Consider the following 12,884-nt stretch of genomic DNA (forward strand, 5'->3'; position numbering starts at 1 on the left):
CGCGTGTGATCAGCGCAATTGGTTTGCCTCCGAGTATACATACCAGTTAACACAAACTTAGCAGACACGATCGTACCACCGCACACATATTTGGGCCTGGTGATGTTTGTCCTTCAGCCACCAACGAATTTGTATAAATCGGATATTTTCCACAAGCTTTGGACTCATGGTTTCCAGTGTAATTGCTCACTAAAATCGTCACTAGCACCACAGCAACCACCAGTAACGCCAAACAGATACATTTCTTAATTTCCATACTGACTGGCATTGACGATGAAGAACAGCACTGTTCTATTCTAACGTTGGACCAACAATGGGAACAGAATGTTCCGCTTTAGTACATTTGGTGCAAATGGCATGGCAAATGTATCGAATGATTCAGTTCTTTCATTTGTGCTTCACCTTTCTTGATAACTGCATGTGCTTGTGCCAAGTAGTTGGACACGAGATAGGGGTAGAAATGTGCGTCAAGTTGCATACAAAGTGCGTCATTCGCCGATCAGTCCCCTGGACAATTGATACAAGAGTGCAACGACTTATCATACTTTTCGGCTTCAAGCCAATGACTCAAGGCTGACAAAGAAACGATCTTACCAGCATTCGCATATGTCGTTACTTAGTTTTGTAGAAATGGTTACATCACCATCTCTGTGATGAATCATCTCTTCCCATAAATACTCATAGTGTTTCAGTTCTTTTCATCATATAACTGTTAGCTTCACCAAGCTCATATTCTACTGCGCTCTCAGAAAAATGTTTAACCGTCAGAAAGAAGATCAGAATTTCCAGGCCCTTGATCCTTGATTTATCCTTGAGTGACACTCAGTATGTGCAACAGTCCAACGATTTCGCATTCCAGCTGTACAAAGTGAGTCCTCTTTTAACGATTTAGATTTGCCCAAACCGAGGACTGATGATGTTATGCGGTTTGCAGCATGTAAGTGCACAGGCGCGTGACGGAAATGTGGTGTTTTCTCCGCTTTCGATCAGTGCCTGCCTATCACTGGCCGCCATGGGAGCCGGTGGACAAACGGCTGAAGAAATGTTTAGCGGATTGCGCTACGGAAAATCCAATCAGAAGCAGCAAGTTGCCGACTGGTACGGACGACTCATGGAGCACCTGGCCAATGATACATCTATTTCTCTGGCCAACAAGCTGTACGTCAAAGAGGGATCCAAAGTGAAACGTTCCTTCCAAGAGGTGGCCACCACCAGTTTCCAATCGGAGGTCCAGGAGCTCAATTTCGCTCAGAGTCAGATCGTCGCCAAAACCATCAACGATTGGGTGGAAAGTAAGACGAACAACAAAATCAAGGATCTTATCACGTCCGATGCGTTGGATGCGCTCACCCGTATGGTGCTTGTCAATGCGGTTCATTTTCACGCGAAATGGAAACATCAGTTCGAACCATTCGATACCCACTCGATGCCGTTCTGGTTCAGTGATACAGAGTCACGAGATGTGTCGACAATGTACATTCAGGAGGATTTTGCGTTCAAAAGCTTTGCGGCTGAAGAATTCTCGGCTCTTGAGCTATCCTACAGTGACAGTAACGTGACGATGCTGGTGCTGTTGCCTAACAATCGCGATGGATTAGCATCATTGGAGGAGAGACTTCCGAGTATTGACCTAATCGATCTTCGAAATCAACTGAAAATAAGCGAAGTCAAAGTATATCTCCCCAAATTCAAAATCGATTTCTCGCTCGATCTTAAGGACGTTCTGACAACAGTAAGTGATCATCTTCATGTATTACTTCTTTGCTAAAATATTGACAATCAACGATTACTCCTTGCAGCTTGGCATGGGACGAATGTTCAGTGGCGAAGCTGAGTTTCCTGGTTTGCTGGAGTCTGATGGAGTTCTTAAAGTTTCAAAGGCCGTTCATAAAGCATTCATCGAAGTGAATGAAGAAGGTATCGAGGCAGCAGCCGCTACAGGTGAGTAAAACGACTCATAATAGCTAATAACTCATTGTTGCTGCTGAACCGAACCCTTTTATTAACTCTCCTTAGGAATCCGATTGTTGCTGCACTCGGGCTGGCACTCACTGCAACCGGTAGTGGAGTTCAAGGCAGATCATCCATTTATATATGTCCTGATGTCTCAGGATAAGGGAGTCTATTTCATAGGGAAAGTGACGAACCCAGCATAAATCGTCACCCTAGCACCATATTCTCAAAAAGAGAGCACTGCTTTTCTCCCATTTTTATATCATCCCAAGCGACAATCCAGCGTCGCGATCAAACCATCAAAAGCTTGCTTCACACATTAGAAGCATTATCTAGTAAAAATCATTGCTTATATCATTTTGTGAGCTTTATAACCACTAAAGGGAAACGAATTTGGTGCACATAGCTATGCATTGCGCATATCAAACAATAATAAATTAGCAAACTATTGAATCGTGTCACACGTCACACAGAATGTTAACTTTACTTCCTCTTTTCTCTGTATAAATTTAAAATGATTTAACAAGATCTGAGCAATTGAGAAATGTCCATCTTATAATTGAAAATATATAATTCAATGGACTCACAGCATTAAACGTTACTAGTAATTTGCCCAAAGAGCAGAGCATAAGTTGTGTGAGCTTGCTGAACTTCAACTATCCTCTGGCCGCTGGGTATTTAGAACGAAATCAATCGAACATTCATGTTTAAAAGCAATGTTTCAAAACATCACACTGACCTTTGGCTATCAGTAGACAATGAAGAAACCCCATCTATTGAATAATTATGTACGATAGGTCCAACTCAGATGCACAGCATATTTTAAGTATGTTGTCGTTGTCACTAAAATATATACTTTAGAAGTTTTCTAACTGAATAGTCCGATAGTTGCTTTCTGCTATCTATGTAACCATTCCAACTGGTGCATGATCGTCAGCTACCAGGCTGTCCTTGGCCGTTTTCACTTGTTGATCGCAAAAAGATCGCACGATTACTAAATGATATAGATGAGATGATAGATCCCGATGATTAAATAATCGCAGATTTCCTTAGCATGAACCAGCCCTAGCGCATTATTCTTTCTGCTCGCAACGTAGGTATCTTCTCTCTTCGAAAATGCCAGAGTGCAAAACTCGCTCTACTCTACTCAATTACCGCGATGTTTATATGTATTTATGTTGTATATTGTAGTCTTGAGTTCAATGTGACAGCGTACAAGAAACATTTATACAGTGAGGCTTTGTATCACCGGGCCCATAGATAAGTGAATGGCGATTTGATTACAACCGAGCGGAAATAGACAGAGCGAGAGTAGTGAATCAGTACCAGTCAGTAGATTGCCATTATATTTCAACTTCTGGCGATTGTCTTAGTGATTGGTCAAACTCATCAACGCGAGATAAACATCCAGAATTTCCTGCCAGAATGGCCTCCTAACAGGTTTGGGACTCGTAGTGTGACCAACCAATTGACCGATTCAGACGAGTTTGTGCAAAAGTCCAACGAGTTCGCATTCCACCTGTATCAGGTGAGCCTTCTTCTTACGATCTCGGTCTGCTGAAACCGAAGAGTGATAACATTTATCGTATTGCAGCAAGTGAGTGCACAAGCGGGTGACGAAAATGTAGCCCTTTCTCCAGTTTCGATCGGTGCCTGTCTGTCACTGGCCGCCATGGGAGCGGGGGGAGAAACGGCTGACGAAATATTTAGTGGACTGCGGTGCGGCAAAGCCGATCAGAAGCAACAGGTTGCCCAATGGTACGGACGGCTAATGCATCGGCTGGCAGATGATGAATCTATCGACGTAGCCAACAAGGTGTACGTTGCACTGGTTTTAGTAAACGGTACATTTCTGTTCAGTAACATTGTGAAACGTTCCTTCGAAGAGATCGCCTCCTACAGCTTCCGATCGGACGTCGAAAGGATCAATTTCGATTGGAATGAGTCCGCTGCAAAATGGATCAACAATGGTGTGGCAAAATATACGTGGAACAAAGTTAAGGATCTCATCGATGGCGAGGCGCTGGACAATCTGACTCGTATAGTACTAGTGTCATCAGTACATTTTCACGCGAGATGGAAACATCATTTCGAACCATTCGATACCCATCCAATGCCATTCTGGTTCAGTGATACAGAATCACGTGATGTGCCGATGATGCACATTGCAGAGAACTTTCTATTCCGCAACTTTGAGGCCAAAGGATTCTCCGCACTGGAGCTAGCCTTCGAGGGCAGTGACGTAACGATGTTGGTGCTGCTGCCACACAAATACGACGGACTAGCAGCATTGGAGGAGAATCTAGCGAGCCTTAACTTAGTCGAGCTTCGTAGTAAACTGGCAGGAGGTGATGTGGCCGTCCATCTTCCTAAATTTAAAATCGATGTCTCACTCGACCTTAAGAACGTTCTGACAATAGTAAGTGATCAATTTCAAGTATTACTTCTTTGCTAAAATATTGATAATCAACGATTACTCCTTGCAGCTTGGCATGAGACGAATGTTCACTGATGAGGCTGAGTTTCCTAATTTGCTCGAATCAAATGAAACGTTCAAGGTTTCGAAGGCGATCCATAAAGCATTCATCGAGGTGAAAGAGGACGGTATCGAGGCAGAATACTTGCCAAGTAAGTGAAATGGAACTAGTAAACGAATGCCTAAAAGTAGGATGATATCATCAGGTTACATGCATACAAAGTTAAACTCATTTATTTTATTTATTTTTCTTCTAGAACGGGTTGGACAAGTGTTTTGTGCGGGACGGTACCCGACGCCACCGTTATTGGTTTTCAAGGCAGATCATCCATTTATATATCTGCTCTCGTCAGAGGATAAGGGCGTCTATTTAATTGGAAAAGTGACGAACCCTGGTTAACGTTCTTCTTCACTAGCACAGATTCTACTGATACAGCTAGTGTTTCCGCAGCAAGCCAGCGATGCGAACAACCACACAAGTGCTTTATATTTTTACGAATTTCCCAATTCAAACACATGCACGCACATCAACGACAATAAATGGACCATCCAGAGAGGAACTACGTTTAAGCGTTTCTCGGTTTCGCGGTTAATCTTGATTGTCATGGCTTGCGGATTATCGTTTCGTTTCTGGGGTGTTCGGAGTAAATTTAGCCCCCCCAGGGGTCTATCTATCTATCTATCAATTCCTTATTTTGTAATTGTATTTTTCGGATGATGTTTTTATTAAATCTTCCCCAAAATAAAACTAAATATTCTTCAAAAGTTGTAGTTTAATGTGACATTTACTTGAATAAATTAAGTCAAATAGTTTCTGTACAAAAAATCGTCAAAAACGGGCCTTTTTCCGTGACGGGACAGTTGGTTCGGCGTAGCGTCTTAGCTCTGCAGCATGTCTCTGCTGGGCTTGGCACCGACGTAGAATCCGACATCGAACATAAGTCCGGAGTCTACTAGACGGCACGTTATCGGCCACAGCTCCTGGCGAAGCTGGCCGGTGTGGATGACGGTGCCGTCGGTCGACCAGTCGGAAGATAAAACCGATCCACCACACGCGTCTATCCGCCTGACCAGCCTGGCCCCCAAATAAAAGAGCCGACACCCGGTGACCCGGAGTCGCTCCCGGGCCGGTTTTTCAGCGGTCACCGACTAGACCACAGGTGCTACGGCCTCGGCATGAATCACAAAGAAGGTTTCCTGGAGCGAATCTCTATTTTTTCAGCCACGATTTGTCGACCGTTGAGGGAAAACAAGCCGTTGCAGGGCCTGCGGTTCCAGGAGTTCATTTTTTCAAAAACCGATTTTTGAAACAATGAACCCCTGAAACTGACCCCAGTTCTAAACCAACAGCGCTACAATTGCATACTTTCAGGCGAAAACGAAAAAAGCGCTCCTAGCGGCGACTGTGAAGAACTAACGGTTTGCTTGAATTTTGTTTTCTAGTAAATCATGTGCTTGCTTGGTTTTGAAATTTGAAACAGCCGTTTTTCCAACGGCACAGCCAAAAGTGGGAGAGGGGGGGGGGGTGTTTTTCCGTTCCGATTGATCACCTGAGTATTTTGTGAAAATTTCACATCAATCGAAGGAAAATTGACAAAGATACAGAATTTTTAAAATCACCATGCTCGCACTCGCACGCTAAAAGTTATGTAATAAAACCTTGAGAATAAAATGACTAAAGAAAAACTAAAGTGTAAAATGCGATAACACGTATCGGTGCGCGATCAAGGGAGTTAGATCGGTTCGATCCAAGACAACTGGTTTAAAAACGCAATTCGTGACGAATATAAGAGGGACGATCTGACGTAATTCGACATTTCGTGCAAAAACAGCAAAGATCGCGATCGCAAAGAAGAACTGTGTGACTCATGGATGGAAAAGAATGATAGAATATATTCCAAAAGTATCATAGACAAACATTTTCGATTCGTAGCTACTTCTGCTGTCAGTGATCGGCTGCTAAGAAGGTAACTGGGGAAAAAATTATCCACAACCAGGTACATTGCTCGATCGTTCAAAGTTTTATTAGCCTTCATTTGAGTGCCACTGAATTACATTTACTGTGAGTCCATCCCTTCGATCTCATGTCTTGCGGAGGTTCCAACACACGCCCCTTAGCGAGATTCGGTTTTTATTGTGAGAAATAAAGAAAAAATACTTTGGAAACCACGAAACCTCAATAATGAAATGCATTCAGAGGAACGAAATTCAAACCTGGTAGCCCACTTCCCTCATTATTTACTCTCCATTTGGAGTCTTCTGCGTTAACCTACATTTTATGCTCGAATTATGTTACACAAACATGAAAAAATGAACTGTAAAATCCCCGCTACATTTTATGTAAATTCTTTCTCTGGCTTCCGCTCTATCCCTCCCCATATTTACACGCCCTGCTTTTCCCGTTGATTTCCTCATCGCTATCGTCGGAGTCGCCCCCGGACTCGTACTCATCGTAGTACATCGCACCACCCTGGTTCGGATCGGACGAGGTGCTGCTGCTGGATCGCACGGATCCTCCAGCGATCTGCTGCGGCCCTCCGGTGGTCCCGTTCGGACTCAAGCGCATCGTTAACGTGTCCGATCGATCGAGGCCGGTCGTCGTCGTCGTTGGTGGTGGTGGATAGAAACCGAAATGATTCACTCCGGACCCAGGCTCCTGCCGTCCGGTAGTCCCATTTCCCGGGGCCAACGGTGGCGGTGGTCTCCGGTGGCCGTGACTTCCTGCTGGCCACCTGCTGATGGTGATGAAGGAGCGGGCGAGAGCGATGATTGGCGATCGGTTCGTGCATCCGATAGGTTCGGATTGGGATTGTTCTTGTTTTTTTGCTATATATCCATTGTACCTATTTTCAAAAACAGTAAAACACTAACTTGAGAACTTTACTCTCAAACACTTGGCTATTTGAAGCAACTTCATTCTACCAACTATCATGCTCTGTTTGATCGCAGGATCGTTTCGTAAAAGAAAAGGGAAAACATTACACAACAATATGTAGTTTTCTATTGGATAGGTTGGACACCTTGTCGTTACCAAACTCCACTGAATGGTCTCCCGGATTAAACCTTCCCGACACCCGTTTGACGAAAATTGCGAATTTGATTTTACTAAAACTGCTTTTACAGACTACAGATGTTTGTACAAAATAAAAGCCAGTCACTTGCTAGATGACGGTCTTTCGCGTATTTATAAAATTTTAAAACCCTTCTTGAGAACGAGCTAAATTGATTTAAATTCAGTGAATATGTTAGCAAGATAACAAAGCATTACGTTTTAGACCAACGATATTAAAGAAAACCAACGTAATCTACACGATGTCATTCACTTTTCGAAGACGATAACACTCTCGACCGCCAAATGTGGTCAGTTTGCAAATAGTTTACAAATATAGATTGAATTTTCATTTGTTTGTTTCATGCGTTCCTGAAATAAAAAGTTAAACACATCTTCAAATCGTTCTTCGTTAACAAATCGCTATTGCAATACATCTCTCGAGTTCAACTACTGTGTAACTAATGGTAGTTATTAATGCTTTATCATACGAAGCTTGCAAATGCTTCTTCTCTTTTAAAACGGATTGCATTCGTTTTTGAACTTGTCGTGGAAATGCTTTTATCGAATAAGATTTGATGATGCAAAACAAAGAATTTATTTGAAGTTTCTAGGTCCGTTATATCTTCACTGCTAAACATTGTGAGCTATAAAACACGACTAGTAACATAACAATTATCACTCGTAACTATCAGTATTACTTTTCTTGCAGACTCAGAAATACCCGGTACCATCGTGTGGCGCCGTTCGACACTTCAAAGTTTTTTTAAGTGTTTCAGGAGGAATATCTCTTCCGTGTAGCCTTCCATTTAGAGGTTCGACATTCAATTTTTTTTTAACAGTGCCCCATTTATCGTTTCTTTACCATTTTCATCATTGGAAAACATGATGCTTATTGGAAAACACTTTAACATTTGGTTTACTAGCACAGAATAGAGCTTTTTAGTGTTTTTTTTTATTAATCAACACCCAATTTGTATTACAATCTCTCAGAAACGTAAAATTTCATCACTCTAAGCAAATAATAGAAATATTCTCTAATCATTCACTAATAAATGCAAGAAACTTCTCAAAAATCATTCAGAAAAAACGCCATAAACTATCAAATCATCCCCTGCAGGAATCCAATCCTTACCTGTTCCCGTTCCAAAAAGTTTCATTCATGCACGATCGCGCCGTTCCAAACCTGCTGGTGGCCATCTCGTCGCCGCGGCCGTGACTGTGTTCGAGATGATAGCGTTACAAAATGGAAGCGAAACAATACAACAACAGGAACAACACGACAATGGAAAGAAAACTAAAACCGAAAAACACCCTGAAAAGACGCCAAACCAGCAGCCGGACACGCATTAACGCAGTCACACCCCGGTGCCCCGGAACGGTGGTGCTGATTGCGCGGCACCGTCCACCACCGGAACAGAAAAAGAAAACACGCAGCCGACGTTCGATTTTACGATGCCGCCACCGCTCCCGCCGTCGGTGTCGTTTGATCTGAAGATGAGGCCACCCTTCCATCCCTCAAATTTCCTTTCCCCCGGTTTGGGGGAAGAAAGGAAATTCGGAAGAAACCCCGTCTCTGTCTCTCTGTCTAGCGCACGTGTTTCACTCAAGAGTGTCGAAGCCGAAGGTAAGCAAAGGACGAAATTATTAACTTTTATGGCGCACCGAAAGGATTCCTACCGGGGGCCAGGTGGAGGACGGGCCAGGTGGTGTTACTTGTTACACTCCGATCGCTTCAGAGTACCGACGGCACCGAACCGACGAAAAACCTTCCCTCAGTTGTTGGGTGGGCCACCGGCAATGCTGCCTCTTGCCACGCCAGCTTACCAGCAACATTCCGAAGAGGCCACACTCCTCTCTAAGCTCCTAGCAGGCCCTGACTTCCTTTTTCCCATTGCGCGACAACGCAATCAGTGTGAAGGGTTCAAGCAGCCAGCTGCCCATCTATTCTTCGAGGATCTGGAGCTGGATTCCGCATTCCTTCCGCCCGGCGCGTCGTTTGGCGCGTTCGGTGCACGTGCCGCTAATTAAGTGGCGAATTTTTATTTGAATGTTTTATCAAAATAGTGTGTTTTATTAATATTTTGGCGGTAGCGCCGTCAGGTGAGCGAGACTGCGATGGGATGCCAGGTGCCACGTGTCAACTTGAAAGATGATGGAACCCTGGGCCGGGCCCGTGTCGCCGTTGTTTGTGGCTGCGGATAGTTTGCCGCACGACCGACCAAACCGACCGACCGAGCGCAGAAGGAATTCCGTTGCCATGGGAGCGCCCTGGAAGCTTGGATTCATTTCGGATCCTCCGCGCTACAGCGCACGCCAGTTGCTCGGTAACCCACCCAGCCTCTCCTCGGTCGAACTTGAACTCGAACGTTGCCGGTGCCGGTGGTGATGGCTTTCCAGCCTGAGCTACGCCATTTTCAAGTGGAACTTCGAGTGGGGTTGGCAGAGAAGCTGGATATTAAAAATGTTTCGAATCCATCCAACCAGCCGGCCAGCCAGCCAGCGATTCCGGTGAGCCATCCCGTTCCAGCCAAGACCACGTTGCGAGGGTGTTTGGCCCAGGGTGGAGGTAAAAGGAATGAAGGGGAGGGCCGGGGGTACGCATTCAGCAAAATCTCAACAGCGTGGCACCGTTGTGCTCCAACATTGAAACGCTATTGATGCTAGCGGCACGCAATCCGTGCATCTATCCTAAGCACTGATAAGAGGGAGTCCGGGGGTTGGTTGGTCCCGATTGCCTAAGCGCATCACATACACAGATACATCAAACAGCTCGTCCTACTGGTCCATCCGGGTTCGTTTTTGCTGCCGGTGAGTGGACATTTTGATTGAATTCTGATGCACAGCGGTAGAGCGCAGCGTAACGAAGTGCATTCGAAACTATTTCATATTGGATCGGCATTTTAGAAATATTCATATATCTATCAACTCTACAGGCACGGGTCAACGGGGTGAAGAATGGGGGAATTGGGAAAAGGGAATAAAAAATGGAGGAGCATCACTTGAATGCGATCCTACTAAGCGTATTCCAGTGGATGTTTGAAATGCTCCACATCAATGGAGCCAGAGAGCAATATGCTTGGAATAAGCAATAGGGAGAGATAGAGAACAAAAAGGGAAATTTAATTAGCTTCCCCGTTCCGGTGGCAAAACATAAAACCAATTTTAGAAACTCATCACAATATCCGCACAATATGAACGCACAATCCAACTCCAACCAACAGACACAGCCGCACGGAAAGGGTTTATTGCATTTCTGCAGAAAGTGCAGCATCAGCAGCAAATTCCAAAACAGTGCCTCTCTGTGCATCACAGTCACCAGCGCTCGATGGCCGCGGCACATATTGACATTTCCGTCAATCAAAGGATGCTGCGATGCGTCTTCTTCGCAGAAAGCGAACCGTAAAGCCGTTCAAACCGACCATTTACAGCACATGATCACAAAAGGCACAGCGTTTACGGTACCGTTTTGTCGAAATTAATCTGGAGTTCGATCCGCAAAAAAGGGACCCAGATCTGGCATTACCTACTCTGCTCGACTAGGAATCAATATGCTACGGGTTCTCCCGAGCATTAAGCCACCTGCATGCAGCTTTATCATTTTCTCTCGAAAATGACAGATGATAGTGGCCGCAAGGCTGCATATTATGGCTGTTGTGCGTGACATTTATTACCAAATCATTCATCATTTGCATCCACCACCAGTAGCAGCAGAGATCCCCGTGTGGTCTTTGCTGAGATGGCCACCGAAAATACATTCATCAATCGACGACTGATGACGACAGAGCGCTGACTGATTTGGTTGTTAGGTGGAGGAAGAGGGAACCGTCGTTACGACAACCGAGTTCCGTTCCCAGTCCGGGAGGCATTTTGTTAATTAAATTCTAATCATTCATCCGTTCGGTCGTTCGGTCGGTCGGTGCAATCGAACCACGACGACGAACGGCGCTGCCGGGAGCTTTCCGAACGAACGAGAGGCCAGCAGGTCGAGTGGCCATGTCGTTGTCCGGTGGCTGGACGTTAGATGTCCGTCACTTACATCAACGTGCTGCACCATAGCGAGACCACCAAGCGAGAGCCAAGAGCGGTTTAGGAACTCTCGGCTACGGCTACGGATCAATCGTTCGGTACGCTAATTAGGATTGGAATGAAATTTTAATATTTTCCTCGTCCTCGTCCTCGGATCCAGCTCGTGTGCTGTTTATGGCGTCGATCAGTCGGATCGCCACGAAGAAGGTAATTAAATCATGTGTCAAATGGGGTCACCGAAGCGCCACACTGCACTCAACTGTTGCATTTCGACCAGCTCGACGCCATGATGGCCAAGGTTCTTTCCGAGAGGTTCAGAAATACTCAGCAGAATCCGGTGTCCTGCGCTGTTCTAGCGCGTAATCGTCACCACGGTTGCATCTGTTGCATCGCAAAATGGCCGAAACGAATCTGCGCCAGTCCGGTCGGTCCGGGCGTTGATGCCATTCAATTATCGTCATGCTAATGCGGTGCAACATTTCACTTCCTATCAATTGACGGCTTGTCGCACGATCGATCGATGGCGTGGTGCTTCGAAATTCGAAAGGAACAACTGATTTCGGTCCTCTGAAAAGCGTGGACCGTCCTAGTGTGATCGTTTGTCTAACAATTGACACTTGAAATTAAAAATAAATCAAACTTGAGGAGCTCAACGGTGACTGTTCTGTTTCGATCAGAAGCGAAGCAAATCGGTGTACACCGTGGTGCTGTGAATTAGACTCTATTCTTAGTCTTCGCATGATTCGTTTGTTTAATAATCAAATCTCTATCAATCAGCACAATGCTCACACATTTAGCTGGGACATTCCTTTTTCACGATAGTGTGTCCCAAAGTGGCACCCAAACTATTGTAACTTTCCACCGAAAAAGCCTCCAAAAATCCATCCTCACAACCGCAACACGCCATTGAGGCGCACATTTCGTTTGTCCCAAAACAGAGTGGCCCCCGGCCCCACTGTCTGGTGCGCTAATGAACGATAAATGATTTTTTGCGCAAACGACGACGACGACGATGAAAACCGGTGGTGGCGCTGGCGGCTCTCACAAGAGTCGCACATCGCCGCCCCTGTCCCATCCCAGCGCCTTTATGTTTGTTCACGCTCCTCGCATCACCACGAAAGCAGCAACAGCAGCGGCGTGATCGGAAAATCGTGAAGATCGAAGGCGCCCTGAATTAAGAGGATGGCACGGTGAGGAATAATATTAAGCGCCGACCATATTGGAATCAGCGCGTACTGGAACGGCCACAAAGGTAACATCGTAAACAGCCGCAGTCGCAGCCGCAGCGTTTGTTCTAGAGAGTAAACTAGATCATCATGTGATCGCGATCAGCGATCAATCGAAGGTAAGTATCGCGGGATAAACAGCAGGTTGTTT

At 45.2% G+C, this 12,884-nt stretch overlaps 1 protein-coding gene across 1 annotated transcript; it reads left to right on the plus strand.

Annotated features, from left to right (window-relative positions):
• Positions 1-630: 630 nt before the first annotated feature.
• On the plus strand, positions 631-4,829 carry LOC126576667 (uncharacterized). The gene is given in 9 exon segments (XM_050237973.1): positions 631-650; positions 769-868; positions 935-1,732; positions 1,800-1,941; positions 2,017-2,150; positions 3,365-3,481; positions 3,548-4,372; positions 4,440-4,599; positions 4,702-4,829. Coding segments are annotated over 9 exon segments (2,424 nt in total).
• The last annotated feature ends 8,055 nt before the right edge of the window (positions 4,830-12,884 follow it).

The sequence above is a fragment of the Anopheles aquasalis genome, chromosome 3 (assembly GCF_943734665.1).
Source record: "Anopheles aquasalis chromosome 3, idAnoAquaMG_Q_19, whole genome shotgun sequence".
Taxonomy (NCBI): domain Eukaryota; kingdom Metazoa; phylum Arthropoda; class Insecta; order Diptera; family Culicidae; genus Anopheles; species Anopheles aquasalis.